Here is a 23,046-nt window from a genome sequence, read left to right on the forward strand (position 1 = left end):
TCATGCTGTCTGATATGTGATAAACATCTATTGGATGCAATTTAGGATTGAAAAATTAATCTATAAAATAAGATTTTAAAGGAAAATGATGTAGCAAATCATTATACGAATGACGAATGTGACATTACAAATATCGAACTACAAAATTTTTTTCTAATATAGTGACCATGTCACGTCATTTCAGACTAATAATCACTTTGATATCAAAACTATTGTTCAAGACTTCATTCCAATTTATGTGCTTAAATTTTATGAGAAACTAAAAAAATTTGTCATTTAAACTTTGAAAATAGTTTTCAGTTTAGAAGTTAACGTGAATTTACATTAGAATTTAAGTTGGTAGTGGAATGAATGGTAGTGGAATGAATTTTATGAATGTGGTTAAAATAAAATTATTGTATATGTATCTCTCTCTCTCTCTCTCTCTCTATATATATATATATATATATATATATATATATATATATATATATATACATATATGAGATTGATATTTAGGTAAAAATTTAATAACACACATCATAATTTGATTATAAATTGATAATTATAATCCAGACAAGTAATATAAAAATTCCTAAGATAAATTTTAAATTCCTGATGAAAATAAGCAGATTCTTTTAACTATGAACCAAACTAATAAAATAAAATATATAAGATTTTAATGAAATATATTTTATTAAATTCTAATAATAATATTAATTTTAATAATAATTTAATATATTATATATCGTAATCTGATTATTTAATTGTTTTAATGCCACGTTATATTAAAATATTATCTATTTTAAGTCAAGAAGTTATTGTTAGAACCTCATTTGCAAAACGTGATTAAATTAATTTGGATATCCAACCAAGTACTTCAACTTTTACTAGCTATGGAATTTATCTTTTATTTCTTTAATGAATCGTCTGCCTATTGCTTCCGGCGGGAAAACAAATGTGAGGACAATGATCGATATGAGAAAGTATGGAAAAGTGATACTAGAAAAAGATTGCCTCAGGAATGTATATTGAGTATCATAATTAAAGGGTGTGCCTTGTTGGATTTATAGCCTAACGACCTATTTAATGACTCTGACGATAATCTTCTGTCTGTAACATCAACATATCTTTTACATATTACGTGTTATCCTATTAAAGATGTAATTACAGATGCTTATATTTGTCATATATCGCAGTTGGTCAATGAATTCTTAAGAGTTTAGTAGATTATAAATGTCGTTTTTCCATTTAGTATGATTGATTTTGTCGAATATTTATACTGTATGTCGAAACTTTTATTTCAATAGAATAGAGTTAATATTTTTAAACATTGACTATTATCAGTTAAAAGTTAACTTGCAAATTTATATCAGAAAATGAAATAGTTTGAATGTTTGCAAGTATTTTTTTTTTTTTCGAATTTGTGGTTTTCGAATTAAAATGTTTTCAAGTATTTTTGGATTAATTACTTTTTACAAATAACATATTCAGTCGCTTTCTGACTTTAATATTAAAGATACAATTGTTGAAAAAGAAAACCAGATTTCTAAAACTGTGCAAAGTTTCTTTTGGCAGTAAATACTTCAGGAGATTCATGGGTTTGATGCCGCACGTCTTAAAACTCCAAGAAAGAATTCATTCAAAATCATTTATCATTCCAAAAATTTTATCGTTGTATTCAAGAAAATTTTCTGTGTTGTGTATTTCCTTGTAGAAATATCTCGCACGCTAAAGAACTCTTTATTCCATTTCGGAAAAAAAAAAAAAAACTTTTTTTAAGAGTTTTTCATTGAGAAGCACGTTCTCTGCCTATTTGTTCGTTCTCCATCCGTTCCGCACGACCAGCCATAGATTATTGTTTGGCAGAGAAAATCTTGTCTTTCAGTAGTTGCCGATTCTGACACGAGAGGGCGGTGTTTCAGTTTGAAGATGGTTGCCAAAAACACGAAATGAGGCGGAAATTGCTAATCCGACGAAAACGATTGCGATTATTTGAGTAGAATCGACAGAGCCATTCATTTTTTTTGTAGCTCCAGGGAGAATTTCGAATTTTCTAAAAGAATGCTTACATATGAAAACACTTAAAGATTCGATGACATCGCCAAGCTGACTTTCCCACGATTAAGTCTTCCATTACGGTAGATCGCTTGGTATTTTTAAGTTTGTTGTCCTCGTACGTGATTCCGATGTTTTTTTTCTTTTCTTTTTTTTCTGTAGTTGCTAGGGTTGTAAACACTTGGTCAATGTCCAACTATTCTGTTGGAAAAAAAAAGCCTTTAAGGGACCATAGATATTTTAGCTTGCAGGGCTTTACAACATTTAAGTCGCAATTCTTCACATTTTCTAAATCTTTTTTGGATTTGCTTGGAATATTAATATTTTTTTTTTGTATAATAGATCACTGAACCTTTTATAGAGGCATTATTTAAGTTGAATACATTTAAATAAAAAAGAACTTTATTTTGTTGTCATGTGCATCATTCAAATATTATTTTTTCATAATCTAACATGAAATATTGCAATTGAAATTTATTTCGGAAATTTCGCTTTTAATTCGGTATTTTTGCCATATTTTGTTTCTGCATGCATTTTGTCAGTGTCCAGTTTTTCCAGAGAAAGAACATTTTTCTAAAATAATATTGATTTATTATCTTGTAAAATGGTTCTCATGGTCAAAAATTATTTTTCTTATTTTATTTATTTATTTATTTTGAATTTTTAAGAAATATTAATAAGAGATTTTTTCTTGATTGAATAGATAATTGAATTAGATCGATATTTTAATTGCTAAAGATGTTTGCATTTTTGAGCCGAATTTAAATAAAAAATGATTTTCTTAAAACATGAAATAGGGCTATTTTATGTTGTTTTTTCCTATAAGTCATTTTTTGTTTCGTCGTCATTTCATTCATACATCAAAGGAAGATATGAAATTTTTCTTTCATTCGGAACTCGTAAGATTCTTTTTTCATGTACTTTTTGAATTCATGTACTTGATCAATGTCCAATCATAAATTTTAAGGAAATATAATACATGTTGTTTCATAAAAGGAAATGGAATAAATTAGAAATTTTCCAGATTTTTAAAATTTTCTTGGGATTTAATGATTGGGGGAATGATTCTTGGGATTTGTTACTATTTAGTAAAAAGATTAAAATCAAAACATAAGTTGAAAAATTCCTCTTTTATTTTGAAATTGGATAATTTGTGTTGATTTCTTCTCCATTTACTATCCATGCATTATTTGCACCAAAGATCAAACTTAAAAAAAAGACAGTGAATGAGTATTTGGTTTGACTAATTTAGTTTTATACATTTGCATTGCATTTTAAAACTTGTACATTGCATCGTTCCAAAAGGCACTGGAATATTTTTATACTAATCTTCATCTTTACCATGAATCGGAAAAATATATAAATTTAATACTTAATGATAAAATTTTAGATTGTCCAATTTGCAATGTAGTGCGCGGAGCCATACGCATCGCCGGTGCAAGTCGAATTGTTGAAAAAGAGAACCAAATTTGCGATGGAATTTTTCATAACTTCGAAATAAAGTCAATGAGAAATTCCTGAATCAGTATTTTTAAGACTCACAAAGTTCATAGGAGAAGCCAGCCGGGACAGGAAAATATAGATTACATTAATTTTGCAATAAAAAGTGCAGCTAAATAGTTATTTTCATTAATTACAATTTATATACATAATGTATAATATGTATACGTTATAAATATCGACTTTCATACGCATTCTTATATGTATAAATATCTGATATAAACATATTACTTATTTGCTTCGTAACGCAAAAAACAAAACAAAAAAAATCTCACAGAGGAGTTATAAAATAATTATAATTTATTTAATAGAGATTTTCAAAATTTAAATTGAGATAAGCATGATTCTTACAGCACGAGAAACGCTAGAAAAGTAAAAGTAAACGCATTAAAATAAATAAAATTTTAAATGAAAACGGAATTTAAAAAAACGCGTTGATGTTTCAAATTTGTTTTTCTTCACAAAAGTGATATTGCTTGCTGAATAGCAGACGATACAAACGAAACAAATAACTGTGAAAAAAAGAGACAAGGAAATTAGTTAAAGAAGCTGCTGTAAAAGATACTACAAAATTTAAACTGTGTGAAAAAATCCCATGATTATTAATACCTTAAATATCGTTTGGCTTCTTGATAAATCAGAGAAGTGATGAAGTTGAGGAAAATATTTAGAAGAAAGAATGAATCTGCGAAGAAAATATTTGCAGTCAATAGGTAAACAATTAACTAAAAATTAATTATACAAATGCAATGCAACCTTTCTTGTTTTAAATTTGAAAGAAATGTTTGAATTATTACCTTAAAAAATATAAAAAAATAACGAAATCGGAATATTTTGTGGAAGGGTTTTAGTTCTAAGTCTTAAAATGTTTCGAAAAACTGACCATTTTTTTTTAATATTCTCAAAATTTAATAAATTACAGTAGAGTTCCAAACGAAATTCCTTAGCATGGTAACCTTTTGTTTTATTTGATGATACATCGATTTTTTCCCTATAATAATAAGAAATGATATTGCAAGTAAATACGTATGAAAACTCTTCCAAAATAACAAATAATTTTAATTTCCAAAATAACAATAATTTAATAACAAATAATAATAATAATTTTTAAAAATTCTACATTAAATTTTAAAATTCAGACTTTTAACTTTAGAGCCACCTACCTGCCACAAGAATTTCATGGTTGTTGGTGCTATATATTCGCCTGGACACAACGCTTGTAGAGTTGCCTTTATAAATATAGAATAGAATAAATTTATAATTTGCAAAGTTATATTCGAATTTTATGCAGAATGTAATTGAAACCCCTATCAATTTAGTCTAATTTTTCTTCACTTTTAGGCCTAATTCTTAGATAAACATAATTTTAAATGGTTGAGTTTTAGGCGTTTCTTATTTTGCATGTTTTTTCATCTTTATTCCAAATGCCTCAAAGGAGGTCAAAACAAAACAATATAGCCCACTTCTCTTTTCAAAGAACATGATTTATTGACATTACTCCTTTTTCGAGAACATCATCTACGAAACTCAAGGATGAACCTAATTAAAGAATACAAAAGTGAAATAAAAATGTCTCCTAACTTAGCACAGATTCACAAGATGCGTAAATTATTCCTAGAACTACGCCTGCTTTTTATGCCAATCTTGTAATTGTAACTTTTATTTATTTCTAAAGGGAGGGAAATATAATTATTGACACAGCCGTATAATTTTTGATTTTCATTAGTAGAAGCTATTTTACTCCTTAAAATCGTGCCATAATCATCATTTGAATGCTTTTTAGAAAAAGGATAATTTTTGCTTAGAAGTTGTGGTAGTAAAATGACATTAGCTTTGATGTCGAAATAATGGTCGTTCTGAAACGAAACGCAAATGTAAAATTCTCTTAATAAACATTCTAGAGTTGCTTTTAATTTGAAGTATTGAATGAATACAAAATAAAGAAATTACACCCAAACTTCTTTATAGTCTTATGAATTTGTTTAAAGTAGGTGATTAAACCAAAAACAAATTGAAATTTTTGAAATTTCAAAAATGTTATTTAAATTTCATGTTAAAATGTTGTTGTTTTTAAATTTTTCGAAAATATTGAAATTTTTTTATTCTATATCCTTAGTTTATGGACAGTTTTTTTAATAGAGCAGTTTGAAATTTATATTTGCATTCATTCTTCGTGAAATTAATTCATTTTTATGTTTGCATAATCTACTATTTTAATGCTATTTCTTGTCCTTAAATGTTTCCTCCAATTATAAATTTTCAATAAAATCTTTTCACGAATTAAAGTTTAGCACTTATTATTTGTTTTCAAATTTAGTATAGTAATTTCTCAATATTTTTTGCCCTTCCTGAATCGCACCATAAGTAATTTGTTCGTTTCAAAATAATTCCACCATTGCTTTAATGTTTTACAATGCGAAGGAAAATTGAAATGGTGTTTTTCTCAGTTGCACTTTTCATCAGTATTTAAAGAAGGGCTAGAAATACAACTTATATCTTAGTTCAGGGACACGGAAATCTCAAGTTATTTGAAAAATTTTGAACAAATCATTCAGTTAACTAAATTTTAAAATTTTGCCTTTTAGGCACCCTCAAACTCTTTTCTCCTTTTTTTCCAATTTTTTGAGACATTTTTTATTTTTAACTTCTAATTTACTAACTTTTATTTTAAAGTTATTTTTTCAGTCAATTATTTTGCAAAAATTCAAAATATAAGTATTTTGTAATATTTTTCGAAACATTTCTTCTGAATGTAGTCAAATATCTTAATTACACATTAGTTCGACAGCAATTTAAATTTTGTTGTGATTTCTTAATATTGTTTTTAAATTTCAAGTTTTCCAAGATTTCCACATTATATATATGTGTGTTATAAATTTTAAAATAGCCGAAAAGACTTCATTGATGTGAAATAATTTTAGAAATTTCTTTTTCCAAAACCAGTGAAAAGGAAACAAAATCAAATGTATTTAAATACGTTTAATTTAATTATTTAAAAATTTCGCATGTTGTTATTACTTCGCATAACAAGAAAGAGGATTTAACTAAATATTTTAGATTGCACGTGTGTTTTATTTTAAAAAGTAATCCATGTTTCTAATTTTTGTATGTACCATATCATAGTAAACAACAATATAATTCATTATTTTTTTTAAATGTTCTACATACTAACATATCGCGTTAATGTTTTGAATTTTCTTTTACTTTACTTATAAAAGGAATAAAAACACGTGGTTTGCATTAAATTGTTTTCAAACGCTTGCATTTTCTAAACCGTGGTGACTTTTGTTTTGACTTATACACAACATTTAACAATTTCACTTTAGCTGATTGGAATTAATTATAGTTATCAAGGGAAAAACAACTAAACTTGATTAAGAATTCATGTCGAGCGTTATCAAACACATCATTAATATTAATAAAGATTGTTTTATTCTTTTTTACCCGCATCTCATGTAATTTAAATTATTCATCTAATATAACAAATAAATTGCGTCAACAGATATTTGCAAAATAACCTTTATTCAATCAATTAGTAAAAATATTGTTGAAAGCAAAATTTTCGCTGGGCAGCGCAGAAAAACTTTGATCTCATCAGAAAAACAATTAATAAAAATCAGTGAAAAAGATTATGGTCATTCTAGCAGAAATTTAAAAGAAATGTTTGTATAATGATCTCGAAAAATGAGATAAGATGCAGGAATTTTAATATTAATTCTTAAAATGTTTTTGAGAAAAAAAATGACTATTTTTTTTAAGTATCAAAATTCAGTAAATTATGCCAGAAATGCAAAACAAATCTCTTTTGAACGATAATTATTTACTCTCTTCAATAATACGTCATTTCTTTTGTACAATCATTAGAAGAGATAGAACTAATAAATACGTGTAAAAAAATCCAAAACAATATATTTGTTAAAATATTTTCTAATCCAAATATTAAAATTCGGGATACATTGTGTTATCATTACGACTACTTGAGTGCCGAGTTACATGACAATAACTGAACGCTGCAGGTATACATATAAATATTTCCAGTACACACATGTTACATAATATCTTTCCAATATGTTTTATTATTTTTCCTTTGAAGTTCATTGCCAAATATTGGTTTTAATGTCTAGTTATTAAAAATGTAAATAAAATGGCGAAATGCTGATAATAATTTTTAAATTAAAAATAGCCGTTCTTATAACTTAACCCTCATTTTAAAAATAAATAGTACTGAAAAATAACCAAGGTTTTGCTCCATAAACCAAACTTACAATAAATTAAAGGAAGAATACTTTTTTTTCAAAATCAAAAGTTTCCTATCATTAAGCACATAAATTCAGAATTTCACGATGCTGTTCTTTCATAAATACCTAAAGAACAATTTAGAGAAATTTTTACCTTTAAAAACAATTCTTTTGTTTCCATTAAAAACAAATTCTTCATAGAAACATAATATAAATATTTTTATCCATAGTGAAAACTGTATATGTGATGAAAGCATGGTTCATATAACGGCAAACGATTCTTGCCCTCATATAATTGGTTAAATATAAAATAATATAAAATAAGTAAGTAATTGGAAATATAAACTACAAAAATAAAAATAGGGCATTCTTTTTTATTGCAGGCTTATTAGGAATTCCTATGTAATATTTATTTTAAAAGTAGTTGCTTTTCTCTAACGCTTGAAATTAGTGAATGAATAAATTTGATTCATTTTCAGCAGACTAGTAGTAGTAGTCCACATTCCCAAATCATAGCAACTTTTACCCTCATTATAAATGATTAAAAATTTAACAATATAATATAAGTAAATAATAGAAAATATAAATTACAAAAATAAAAATATTGTTTTCTTTCCTTTTTTGTTATTGAAGCTATTAAGAATTCTATGTAATATTTTGTTTTAAAAGCAGAAGTCAAAGCAGAACATTTCAAACTAAGGAATAAATAAATGTTATTCATTTTCTAAAAAAACTGAATTTCCACATGAATGACTGATTCTTAATATAACAAAAACTCTTTTCTTCAGCCAAGGCCAAGCAAAAATACGCCTCAAAGAAAGAATCCCGATTGTCAAATGCAAAAGCGCAAATCTTCATGAAGTTGTTCTTTTAAAAAAACGTAAAGGAAAAACGCTTGGGCATTTCATCTTATTCTAGGCTTTAAAAAAGTACTGAAACTCCATTCTATTGTTTCCGTTGATTTGAACGGGGACTTTATATCAGTAATTCTTTCCATGGTGAAATCTATGCACGTAATGTGGACATGGTTCAAATAACCGGCAGACGATTTCGTTTCGAACTTCCGTCTTTCATCGTCTGTCCCTGTTCGTGGTGGCTTTGTTCTTGGCTGTTTATTTTAAGAATGTTTCAGTATATTTCTTGCACGGAAGTTACGCGTGGTGGAAGAGCTATGGCCGCCGGGTGAGAGTCTTGTGACGAATGAAAGTTTACTGATTATAATTGAGCTGCTCTGTTTTGATGATTGATAGGTTTTTCAAGGTTATTACGTTCTCGTAAGGAAGGGTATTATTTATAGAAAGTTAAAAATGGATCTAGATGAGCTATGGTTTTGTAAAAATCTCACGTTGCGAAGTGAAGGATGACTAAACGCCCTGGAATAGCTTAAGTTAATGAAATCGCAACCGGAGTTGATGTTTATCGTTTAGTTATAATTTAAAAAAAATCTGAAAAAACTTCAAAAATGAATATTTTTTTTCAGAGATGCCTTATAGAATCGCATATACATTAAATTTCAATTTAAAATCCAAAAATATTTTTAAATATTTGGCTATGAAAGCTCGAGATTACCTTTACGCTTGAGTGATAATATTATTTGAATATTATATATTTTACCTGGTGCTTTTTTCTGAAAATATTTCCAATTTTCTATTCCTTGTGCATGCATGTTGCGTAAAAGAAATTTGAAATTTTATTTTTTATGTTTGGCAGTTTTCTTGAATATAAAATACTAGGGGCTTTTGGCGGCTGGCTTGTTTGCAGAAATATTTGCTTTCTTGGCTGTAAAAATATAAGGAAAATGCTTAGTTAAAATTTTTCTTTATCATTCAATAATATAGAAAAATGTAAATCCAATGGTATCAGTATATCATAAAATTCTACATTATTATGTTACGAATTAAATGTAAAGGTAAAAATCGAAGTTAATTTTCATGGAAAACAATTTTTATTTTAATTTATTATTGGAAAAAGCACGTGGCTGAGTAAATTTAATGATACAATAAAATTAGTTTGATTTTTTTTTCATAACAATTAAAACATGGGTGCAAACCGTGTATCAAATTAAATTTAAATTTAAAAAATAAGGAAAAAATAAATCGAAATGAAACTGTATCATTGAAAAAAATATTTTGGAGTGCTTCAAAATAGTGTAAAAACATTTTCATGAAGTCATATTTTCAGAAGATATAGCTGAAAAGCACCAAAAGCTTTCTTTATTTTAAATTAATTTGTTTAATAATTAATTTTCGGATTTTGAGAAAATTATGGCGCTCTTCCTCTGCTGTTGAAAAGAAAGTCTGCTACATTTTATCAAGATCAGATAAATATTGTAATTTTGTAAATGAAGTTACACAAACAAATATTAATCTTTTTTATAGATAAATATAGATTTTTATCGCCGTTCATATCAAAGAACTTGATAATGCACTAGATTATATATTATATATCTGGCATTGCTCAAAGAAATAATTTCATTATTTTTCCTTAATTTTTTTTTTTTTTTTTTTTTTTTTACAAAAAGTGCAATTTTCTTTCCAGTACAAAATATAAATCTTATTTGCAGTACAGTGTGCATGAAAATGTCAAAACTGTTAAGAAAAAAATGTTTTTTAGCTATCACACAGTATACAGAACAATAAATAATTCAACTGCTCAAATGTACTAAATGTAGCTATACAAATGAGTACCATTAATTTTATTTACTTTTAAATGCTTGGCAAATTTTTTGAAAATTCCAGATTCGTTTGAAAGATCCAGTTTTAAAAAATTTTCTATAAAGTGGCAGAGTAATTTAAAATCTCTTTTTAAATCTTTATTTTAGAAAATTCTGTAAAATTTGAAGAAACAATAATATTATTTGAAAATATTCTCGAAAATTTCCGAATGTTCCAAAGATTTCTGATATCCTTTAATAAATTCCAGAATGGCATAAAACATTCTACAACACATAGAATGGTCCATCATTTTAAAAAGTTTATCTGATGTTTTATTTTGTTGTAGATGCTCCAAAATGCAATCATATTAAAAAATATATGTGGGAATATTTCAAAATACTGCAAATTAAATTCAAAGTATGATCCAAATTACTCTTAAAACTTTAGAGATGTTCTTTAAATTTTCAAAAACGTAATGTCGTTCGAAAATGATGACGATGTTTTTAGTTAATTTTAAGATTCAGAAACTTAAAAAAAATTGTTCGTGTTGGTTTATTTTTGTATGCATTAAAAGTGTTCTTGATGATCTAGTTTCTATTTTAATAACCACTTCTCTGTTTTTATTTTCTAAATTGTTTTTATTGAATTTCCTTAAAAAATTTTTTAAAAACTTCTTAAAAAACAATAGATATTCGAATATTTGATAGCTGTGAGTCATTAGAACTTGTTTTTATCACTTGTAAAATAAGTTAAATTATTACTGTCCTTTTTTTTGTTTGGCAAGCCTAAATTATGTTTGAAAAAGCTGATATTTTGAGATCGTATCTTGCGTTTTGTCTATATGTTAAACAAACATCTGGCAAATGGTGCCTCGCTCAAATTATAAATCATCATGCATTTTGGAGATTTTACATTAATTTTAATGAATTATTTTAAGAAAAGAATAAAGCATAATGTGTTGATCTAAAACTCCTTTTACTCTCTGCATTATTTGGAAACATATTTATAACCTTTTGCCACACATAGCAATGGAAACATTGCAAAACGTGATTAAAAAGCACAATTTAGCATGCCTGCAAGTACTAACTTCAAGGATAATGCTTAATGGTTTTTAACTGAATTAATGTTGTTACAGATATATAATTTCGTAAACTTCTCCTATTGCATTAAACTTAATTAGAATATGATAGACCTTTCTTATCTTTAAGGTCAAAGGAGGATTTCTTCCGCGTTGCATTTAGTACGAGTGAAGTACATATTTCTCGGCTTTTCAATTTTGCGTAAAATTCTAAAATTATTTTCATCTGAAAACTCGTTTGGCCTTTCATACATGTAGAAAACTGAGTCATATTTCTTAAACATTCAAATTTTAAATCTTTTTATCTTTAAAATTCTCTGGAGGATTTCATATTTTAAGAATGCAAATCATTTCTAATGTCATTTATCCTAATAGGCCTAGTTATTATTCGCATGGAAAAATTATTCTTTTTTAGAATTTATATTAATATCTTATCTATGTATTTGGCAGATCCAATGTATCTTCAAAACTATGACTTTTTGTAAACACTCCAATTTGAACAGAAAATAGATTAAAAATTTTGAAAGCTATTTTTTTGTCTTTCTGGTTGACGGCACAAATCATTTATGTTGCCTTGGAAGCGTAAAGACATTTCTTAATATTTTAAGTCTACGCGAAATTCTGAAATAATTTTTATCTATAAGATCATTGTCATATTGCAGACTTGTTGAATACTTAAACACAAACACATGATTTCTAAACTTTCCAATTTACTTAAAAAATATTTTTAAATTCTATTATTTCTATTATCTTTAAAATCTTGTTAAAGATTTCACATACTAATGATTAAAAAATTTTTCAATATTGTTTTTGTTATTAGGTCTACTTTATTACACGCATCAAGAAATTTGACTTTTTAGAACCATTTTTATCTAATATCTTATCTGTATATTAGACACCTTCAATAAATCTTCAAAGGATTTAGCGAAAGAATGAAAAGTAAGACATTTCGTAAAAGTTCCAGCTTGCACTTGAAAAGATAAGATGGTCATCTTTATCTTTAAAACTGACGAAACATTTCATATGTATTGCATTTCTTGCGTTGGAAGCATAAACACATTTCTTAACTTTTCCAATTTTGCATGAAATGTTATCTTTAAGATCACTGGCATATGTTGTTCTTTAAGATTGCAAACTTAATTTTCACTAAATTTCACAATATGTGTAAAATCTATGCGTCTTGAAACTTTATAATTATTTTTATCTTCAAAAACTTTTAGAAGATTTCATATACAAAAGAATAGAAAACATTTTCAATGCCATTTGTGTTATTTATCTTATACATTGAGAAACTTATTTGTTTTGAAGAATTCTTTTCTGAAATTTAATACAGATATCTGATGTTTCATTGTATTTTCGAAATATTTAAAAAATATTTAAAAGCTGTAATATTTCATAAATTTTCCATTTCCATTAAAAATTGATTGAAATTCTGAAGGTCCAGTTTATCTTTAAGGACCATTACACACTTCATTCTTATTTTGTTTCATGCAAGTAAAACGTAAAATAATATTTCTTAACTTTCTGTTTTGGATAAATTTTCTTTTTGGCTTTCAAGATTGCAATTTTTTTTCTCAAAAACTTTATAATTTATATAACAAGTTTTTAAATTTTATTGTATATCTTTAAAAACGTTTGCACATTTCATTTGTGAAAATATAAAATATTTTTATTGCCAATTCTATCAAAAAGCCAAATTACCATGCAGCAAGAAACTGTAATTTTTAATCATCATATCCAGTAATTATTTACCCATTCAAAAAAATATATGAAAAAAGTATTTTTTCGAAAACATTTCGACTTTAATTACACTTCTAAAAATCTAATATTCCTTTCATTTTAGCAACACATTTGATATGTATCACATTTTATTTCAGAATAACCGATACTAATTTTTTTTAATTCTCTATGTTCAGTAAAGAATAAAATCGTTTGGCTATTTTGACTGCATAAATACAGTATATTTTACCCCAGTGATAATAAGATAGTTTCATTATGAATCAAGAAATTATTATCTGTATGAGAGCAAATTTCCATTTGAATATCCAGTATATTTTCATAAAACAAATGCAACTCTCTTTTATAATGAATCATTTGCTACTGTTTTCCTTATGGGAAAAATGTTTGTAATTCATATGTCTGAATTACAAATTTGCATCCATTGTAAATATAAATGCTTCAAATCCCAATATTCATTAAAAAATCGTTTGTCATAAAAATCAAATTTCATTTCATTTCGATCAAAATTTTGTTTTGCCATATTTCATTCTTGCAGAATAATAATCAGTTTCATTTAGTTTCTTGTTCATTGATAAGAGTTATTTTCACATTAAAAACATTAATGCGTCTAAGAACATTTAAATCCGTTTTTTTTATCAGTATGTGAAAAAAATTCAAAAGACATGAATTAAATTAAAAATTCTGTCAGTATGACTTTTCGTTAACTTCAGAATTTTCCAATTACTTTATAAGCAGTCTTTATTATTTTCATATAATATTCTTTTTTTTAACAACTCCGAATACATTTAATTTGTTTTTCCTTTCACATGAGTAGAATACAAATTCATAATTATTAAAGGTTTAATGTAAAACTACTTGAAGATCTAAAGTTCCTTTTATTTTAAAATTATTTCATGCATTTTATTCATGTTGATACAATATGAAAAAAAAAATGTTTTCTAAATTTCGAATTTAAATAATTAAGGCCTGAAATTCCAAAATTATATTTATCTTCAATATTGCTTCTCACAATAAATTTGAGTGGAAAACAAAGTATTTTCAGTGTCGTTTATATTAACCAGCATAATTTTTTATCCGTGAAAAATAATCATTTTTTTTTTCAGAAGCATTTGTATTCAAGTTTTTGTTTGTATATCAGACAGGTTCAATGAACTGTCACACACACACACACACAATTTTTTTTATCTAAATCGCTTTTAATCGATTTCATTAACTGGTTCCGGAAATACATTTTATTTATTTATTCATTTTAGGTGAAAATTTTTTGAATTTTTACATTTCTTTTATCTGTGAAATCGGTTTTCAGTTTCGCGCGAGGAATACGAATCGTTTTCATTAACATCGGTGCTAATAGGCTTATTTTATTATGCATCAAGAAGCTTGAATGAATTTGGTGGCACTGATATCGGATCCTTTATCTGTATATCAGACAAAAAAAAACTTGTAAGTCTAATCTACTTTCACAAAACATTATCTTTTACAAACCGAATTCATTAACACTTTAAGAAAACATGTTTATTTATTTTTTGTTTTTTATTATTTTTTTTGTGAAATTCTTGAAATTCTAAACTTTCTTTTGCATTAAAATACTAACCCTTTTCTTTATTAGTGGTGATAATAAATATAATAATTCTTTGCATCAAAAAGCTTGAATATATTTGAGAGCATAGATATCGGATCTTTTATCTGTATATCAGAAGAAAAAAAATTTCCAAGTTCAATCTACCTTCACAAAATATTATCCAGTTTTCTTTTTCAAACTATATTCATTAACATTTTAAGAAAATATTCTTGTTTATATTTCTTTTGTGAAAATTTATGAAATTCCGAACTTCTTTTTTTCATAAAGATTACGAAAAGTTTTCTTTATCATTGGTGCTAATAGGACTAATAATTCTTTGTATCAAAAAGTTTGAATGAATTTGATAGCAGAGATAGCGGATTTTTTTTATCTGTATATCAGATGAAAAAATTTGCCAAATTCAATCTAATTTCACAAAATATTATCCAGTTGATCTTTTTCAAACTGAATTCATTAACACTTGAAGAAAATATTTTTGTTTATTTTTCTTTTGTGAGAATTCATGAAATTCTTAGTTTTCTTTCCTACAGAAAATACGAAACCTTTTTTTTTATCATTGGTGCTAATAAGCCTAATAATTCTTTGCATCAAAAAGCTTGAATATATTTAAAAGCATAGATATCAGATCTTTTATCTGTATCTGGCGAGCTCAGTAAAGTTTCACAAGATAATATCCAATTATCTTTTTCAAACTGAATTCATTAACAATTTAGAAAAATATTTTTGTTTATTTTTCATTCTTTTGTGAAAATTCTTGAAATTCTAAACTTTTTTTGCATGAAAAATATGAAATCTTTCTTTTTTCATTGGTGTTAATAAGCCTAATAATTTTTTGCACCAACAGGCTTGAATATATTTGGTACCATAGATATCGGATCTTTTATCTGTATATCAGACGAAAAATTTGACAAGTTCAATCTGTTTCACAAAATATTGTCCAATTATCTTTTTCAAACTGGATTTACTAACACTTTAAAAATATGTTTGCTTATTTATCAGTCTTTTGTGAAAATTCTTAAAATTCTGAACTTTTTTTCACGAAGATAAGAACCCTTTTCTTTATCATTGGTACTAACAAGTCTAATAATTATTTGCATCAAAAGATTGAATATATTTGAGAGCATAGATATCGGATCTTTTATCTGTATATCAGGCGAGTATGTGGCAAGTTCAATATACTTTCAAAAAATGTTATCCGATTCGCATTTTCTCATCGCATTCATTAACACTTTCAGGAAGTATGTAGTGGTTTCATTTTCATAAAATAATCCGATTTCATTTTGAAATTAGTTCTCGAAGCGTAACCTAGTGAAACCGTTCTAATCCGATTAAGTTTCTAATGCTTTTCCGAAATTAGCGGTATTCGGTTATTCTTTACGGATTCTTATTGTTTTTCTGTAGAGGATGACCGGGACTTATAGAGATAGGCAGTGCGTGTGAAGGTTCAGTCGGGTGCAGATATTTTATTTTCTTGGAAATTTTTGCTGCTAATTCCGAAATAGTACTTTGATGAGATCGGATTATGTGTAATGAAGTTTTAACCTAAAAAGATAAAAAGATTTTGCTATATTTTTAATGAATAAAATGAGTAAATTTTGTGGAAACATTCAATGATTATTCCAAAAAAAAAATGTGCTCTATAAAAATATTAATAAGATGTTATTATGTAGTATGAATTATTATCAACTTGATAAGTATTTTGGATAATTATATTTTTAGCCGAATTTGTTTGCAGACGATAGTAAAAAAGAAATCAAATATTTTGTAGAGCTGCGAGTCGTCATTTTTTGCAGACGATCACAAAAAGTAAAAAAAAAAAAAAAAGAAAGAAAGAAAGAAAACAATAATAATAGTAGTAATAAAATCATCTGGCAATTTAAATAATTAGTAGTAGAAATTTTAAAATTATATTGATCTATAAAATTGTGTCTTACGTCAAAGGATATCGTAATGATATGTCAAAAAAAAAAAAGATTTCTTCGACTAGATTTTCTAGAAGACTAGATTTCCACCGGAAATCGGAATGTATGTATAAAGTTTTGTTTAATTATATTAGAAAAATCCGAATTCTGATTTGAGTGATAAGAATTTTTAAAGCTCGATTTTCAATATTTCTATCCAAAATCATACATCGAAAATAATTCTGATTGCAAATATTTCATTACAATTTATGAAAATCTTCTTTTATTAAATCTCTATTTATTAAGAAGATTAAACCTCTATTTATTGCTGCTAATAAATATTCGATTGCTTTATTTATTTTTATATGTAGTTGTAAGCTCTCGATTTAATTAGAATTCTGGTTTTAGATAAGAATTCTGTAGAAAACTGATAACTTAACTTTTCAATGGAAAGGACAAAAAATTTTAATGCACAGCTAAGATCTTTGATTAAAATCTAACCTGGATTTTCCATTAAAACTTTGAAAAAACATGTCGAAAAAACTTAAGCCAACGATTTGTAATCTTCTTACTAGTCATATCGATTTTTATTAATCTTCATTCATTTTTTTTATTAACTACTGATGTTTTCGGTATCTACTTCTCTTTTGTTAGTGTTATTTAGAAACGAGATTTAAATTGTTCAAAGGAAGCCTTAACATATCGTATTTAGTAAATCTGTTTGTAAACTTTTATGTTATACATAAGTATTAATACGCTTTTAAAAACTGAAAGATTTCTTTGTTAATGGAAATCATACTGTCATAATTTTAGTAACAATAATTGGTTTCTCGAATTCTTTTTCATTTTTATGATGGCCCCCTAAACCCTCTCTACCTCCCTTTAAACAATCTGTACATTCACAGTGTTGCTCAAACATTCTCTGTTACAATGTCAAGAAATAGTGCTTTCTTTCTTACGCATCGACGAACGGAAATGTAAGGTCACAAGGTCCTAAGATAGGTCAAATATTAATGTTAATGCATTACGCTTGAATGGCAATTGTATGTTTTCTTGAACTGCTCAAAGTTCGTTTCAAAGATTGTAGTCAAATCGAGGCCTGTTGTATTTTACGATATGTGTTTTTGGTAGTGTTTTGTGTAACATATAAGACATATTGATAAAAGGAGTATGTCACTGAAATATTTTCTTGTTGGATAATTGAGAAGTTTCTAGTAAGAAACTATGCAATTTTGAATGAAATTTTAAAAAATCAATACAGATTTATATATTAATAACAATTAAATACGTATTTATCTATAAATCGAATCAAAGATATTGCACCTGATGCCATTGAACAATGAACAAAGTAACAAATAACATCTGGCTTACAAGCGTAAATAGAGAGAAAATATAATTCTATCGTTTTGATTAAATAATGCTAAATTAAGAAAACGGTAATTTTAATTTATCGGTTACGACGCATTAATTTCCTATCATGGAATGACCATCTATTTGTTGTCAGTTGTTATATTTCAGCCAGAACATATGATTTTAGTTTTTGAAAAAGGGATAGCAGCTATATTCCATGACTGCTGTGCCAAGACTATTATTTTTCTACATCATTGAAATTCGATGCCTATTCTGTAAGGCTATAGAATAACAGACAAATACATAATTTTTCTTCCCGAACTTTCTAGCACATGTTTTTAGAACACAAGTTTTAGATTTCAGAAGATGGCAAAATATATTTATTTTTATTTTAGTTTTATATTCTATAAAAATGCAAAAGAATATTTTAGAGTAAGAATGCAAAATTGGAAGTTCTGCATTCTTACAAAGAATTATCATTATTCACTTAAGAAAATCTAAAAATTAATGATTTTCCATTTATTAATTCGTGTTTACAACGCAAGTTTTAGATTTCAGAAGATGGCAACATGCACTGATTTTAATTATGTATTCCATGAAAATGCAAAAGAATATTCTCCAGTAAGAATGCATAACTGTAAATTCTGCATTCTTGCTAAGTTTCTCTTATCCATTTAAGAAAAGCTGAAAATTAATTCTTTTTCCATTTATTAATTCCAGTTTAATTCTTGGTGTAGAATTGTTATGTCATCCAAACAGCAAATTATTTCAGAATAAGTTTTGAAGAATGGGTTCTGGAATACGGAAACAAATTATTTTATTAATGTTTTATAATTTTATGAATATTACATGCATCATTAAATAATTAAATCTATTTTATATCAAATTTATGAAGATATATTTTATCATTACAAGATGAAATTTATATTATCGAATAAATACTTTGTAACAATTCAAATTAATGGAAAAGTATCAATCGTTTTCCTGAATTTATTTGATTTTTCATTTATGTGAAGAATCTTGATTGATTTTTATTGGTTGAAATTCGTTAAACATCGTTTTTATTTAAGCTGTATAATGAATGTAAATTGATTTTTTTATGTCAATCTTTGCCATTTAAAAAATATCTGTCAAATTTCTGAATTTTTTTTTGTATTTTTTTTAACTGTGCTATGAATCTTAATTCATTTATTTCTTATTTTTTTCTTTGGCATTTAAAAAACATATCAATCTGTTCACGGCTTTTCTTTCATTCGTGTAATAATAATATTTCATTAGTTTTATGAATTTTAATTGATTTGTTTCTTTTTTTTCTCGTTGGCATTCAAAAAATATCAATCAAATTTCAGAAATTTTTTGGTATTTTTTTGTTATGAGTTGTTTTGTGAGTCTTTATTGATTTCTTTTCTTTTTTTCTTTGTTGGCATTAAAAACACAAATCAATCTGTTCTTGGTTTTTCTTTCAATGTTATAATGACATTTCATCAGCCTAAGTAATCTGAATTGATTTGTTTCGTTTTTTCAGTCGTTGCCATCCCCAGCAGCCACAAGAGACACAGCAGAAGATGTCCACCGCATATCATAACGCAGGCGATGATTGCGCCATCAATGAGCTCCTCGAGGGCCGGATGGAACTGGACGTCATTCTGCCGGATGGACGGAAAGTCAGACTCACGGTGGAAAGGAGGTGAGAAAGATTATTCCATACTAGCAGACTTGAACATCTGTTGAAAGCAGAAATAATATCTTTTTAAAATTGCTTTTTTTATGAAGACAAATTTCTTTATATAACTGTTTATTTTACACGACAACATTCATTTTTACATTCAAATTATTCAATCAGTGAATTTTCAAGCAGACGATAATTTTCGCCTAATTGATGCTGCTCCAAAAAAATGAGTCAAATAGGATCTTAAACAAAATAAAGTGTATCTTTGTTTCGGCAATAACAATCTGAAATTTTTCCGATTAATTAATAATTTTTAATTGTTTGTGATAACTTTATTATAAGTAGTTGTGCACCATTTCCACACAAAAAAAAACAAAAAAAAACTGGTTAATGTTTCAAATGATTTTTTAATCATTAATTTTGGTTCACAGACACCGAAAGGCAAAAAAGAGACAATACCAGACCAGATGACCTTTTTTGCATCGTAAGTTAGATATTAAAAATAGATTTTTTTTTTTTGCTAAAAAAAGACGATAGTTTTTTATTTTTATTATTAAGAAATAAGAGAAATTAATTTTTAAAGGAAAAAAGTCTTAATTTCTAAGACAATGGTTTAAAAGAAAACGAAACAACATTTGTAATAAACCAAGCTTTTAATACAAAAAGACAGTATTTTCTTTATCTATAACTTTGGATAAAAAATTATTTTGAATAGTTGCATAATAAGCAGCAACTAATATATTTTTAAAAGATGGTAATTTTTATTTGGATATATATTTTGCAAAGAAATCGAAAAATATTTTTGCTTACATATGTAATATCTTTAAATGCGTAAAAATGAATAGAAATGAAAACATTTACCATTTCTTCATACAGATTAAAAAAAGTTTATTAATAAAAAGTTATATATAATTATTTAATTATTTTTTTTCTATCTGTGCTTTGCTGCTGTTCTTATCTTTTTCTTTTCAACAATAATAATTAAAAAAAACTTAGAAATAGTTTCTCCTAATATTCGGATCAATGTATTTTTTTTTAATAGTATAGCTTTTAATTTTCAATTTCTATTTTATTTTGCTATATTATTTTCCCTCGTTTTCTTGATGATGAATGGTTTTTATAACATTAATGAGAAAGTTTTATTCCATTATTCTAATTTTCCTTTCTTCTAATTGTTATTCAGGTCTCAAATATCCCAACAATTTTATTATATGCATTTAAATTTCTTTCTTTCTTTCTTTTTTTTTGAACATTCAAAATGCCCATGGGCGATACCTAAGGAGAATCATCAAGTATTTGATAAAAGGATATATACTGGATTCTTGTTCCATTTTTGTTCGAGAAATGGCTCAATTGTTTCAAAATTGTGACAACTTTCTTTGTCGTGTTGGAATGCAATAGAATGATACTCCTTAGGGTTATAATGGGGAAGGAATTTGTGTTTCTGAATATATGAGAAAGAAATATAATTTGATAATAAATAGATCTAATTTTCATCTTTTTATTTTTATCTTCTCACACTCTAATGTACAGTGTACAAAATATTATTAAAAAGTATAATACTAATAATATCTCAAGATTATGGCAAATTTTTAGATTAAAAAATGTATTAGAATTATGTATGTCAAATTCTTCAAGTATAAGTAAACATAATGAAATGAAATTGCAATGAGCTAGAAGGCTGAAATTTGGTTTCTTTTAGCTTGATTTCATAAAAGATGATCTTAAGATTTAAACATGATGCAAGTGCTCTATATTATTATAATATTCTTCTGGATTAGCATTGTATTTCTTTTGTGCAACAAATATGATTAAAAACATTCAATAAGTTTTACAAGACAAATCATTGACTTAAAGCTATCAAATTTGGCAAACAGTTGGTGTTTGTAGAATAAGTGCTCATTAAAAAATGCCGCTTAAAATTTTAATTTTTTTAATTGAAAATCGATCACAATTTTTAAGTTTTTTCTTAATACCTTCAGAGCATATAAATAATTAGATATTTTTGCACTGCTTTGAAAATTTATCATTTTAATTATATCAATTTTTACGTGCGATTTTTCCTCTTGCTTTAATAATTTTTTTCAAAATATATTTGCATATTTTTTACAATAATACTTTTCACCGCTTTTGTAACTAATTTTATACACTCGCGTATGGCAACAATATACATTTTTGTGTATGCACGCTATCATTGCTATAACGAAGAGTAAATTTTTTATAAAATGAAATGAACACAGACGAATTAATTCTGAAGAATTAATTAATATAACAAATCGATTCTAAAGAATTAATTAATATGACGAATCGATTCTAAAGAATTAATTAATATGACTAATTGATTCTAAGGAATTTATTAATATGGCAAATTAATTCTAATAATTAATTTAACGACGCTACTTATTATGAGCTCAAATATTTTTAAATTTTTTTAAACTTTCAACAAGATTAAAAACGACCAAAAATTATGACATTATTATTAACTAGCTGCTTTTTGCGACCAACTTGTTGGCCGTGAATATTGGATTCAGTTTCATATACATAACTTGATATTATAGATTTTTCAACCAAGTACTTTTAAGCGTCTAATTTCGATATGCACTAAACGCTTGTCACTTTAATAACCTTACAGTTTTCTGTTTATTGCGTGCAAAACCTTCCTAATGGCGTCGCTCATGACTTCATACTGCTATTTAAATTTACGTATTGCATAATCCGTTTCTATCTGACTGTTGTCTTTTACGGTAATATAATTTCACTTTCTGGTTCCTTATGAACTATGCAGATAATTGGAAGAATATTTTTTCCTTAACTTTCAACAATGGAAAAAATCACGCGATTAAATATTTGATGAAAGAATGAAAATGATTTGAATCTTATTGAAACAATGAAACTCATCGTTGAAAATTTACGCAAAAAGAATAATTAAAAATTAAAAATCTAGGAAAAATTAAATTAGGGTCAAGGAAAAGACAAATTTTAAAATGGAGTAAAAATCAGTTTTGTGCAAAAAATAGTTGATTTGTCGTGGAAAGGCATCTAATTATCTCTTAACAAATTAAATTGCAATTAGAATTTTGAAACCCTCGCTCCGAGGTGCATATTACCACTCTCCAAGACATAACCATGCCAAATTTTCCTGTAAGTTTAACGTATCATGCCTTGTAAGTCTAATAGTCTATCCTATAGAATACCAACACATACGCACATAGACACCTTTATTGATGGAATTATTTTTCATCACATTATATTATGTAATTGTGTAGGATAACAATTTCTGCATTCCTGGATTGATGG

At 26.2% G+C, this 23,046-nt stretch overlaps 1 protein-coding gene across 3 annotated transcripts in view; it reads left to right on the top strand.

The window, feature by feature from the left end:
- The window catches only part of LOC129957111 (protein cordon-bleu-like), a 195,476-nt gene that overhangs the window by 131,948 nt on the left and 40,482 nt on the right, over positions 1 to 23,046 (top strand). For all 3 annotated transcript variants that reach the window (XM_056069260.1, XM_056069261.1, XM_056069259.1), the window contains exon 2: positions 19,606 to 19,767. In XM_056069260.1, the coding sequence (XP_055925235.1) occupies positions 19,606 to 19,767 (162 nt within the window). The remainder of the gene's footprint in view (positions 1 to 19,605; positions 19,768 to 23,046) is intronic.

Source organism: Argiope bruennichi, chromosome 11 (genome assembly GCF_947563725.1).
Source record: "Argiope bruennichi chromosome 11, qqArgBrue1.1, whole genome shotgun sequence".
Classification (NCBI taxonomy): Eukaryota; Metazoa; Arthropoda; class Arachnida; order Araneae; family Araneidae; genus Argiope; species Argiope bruennichi.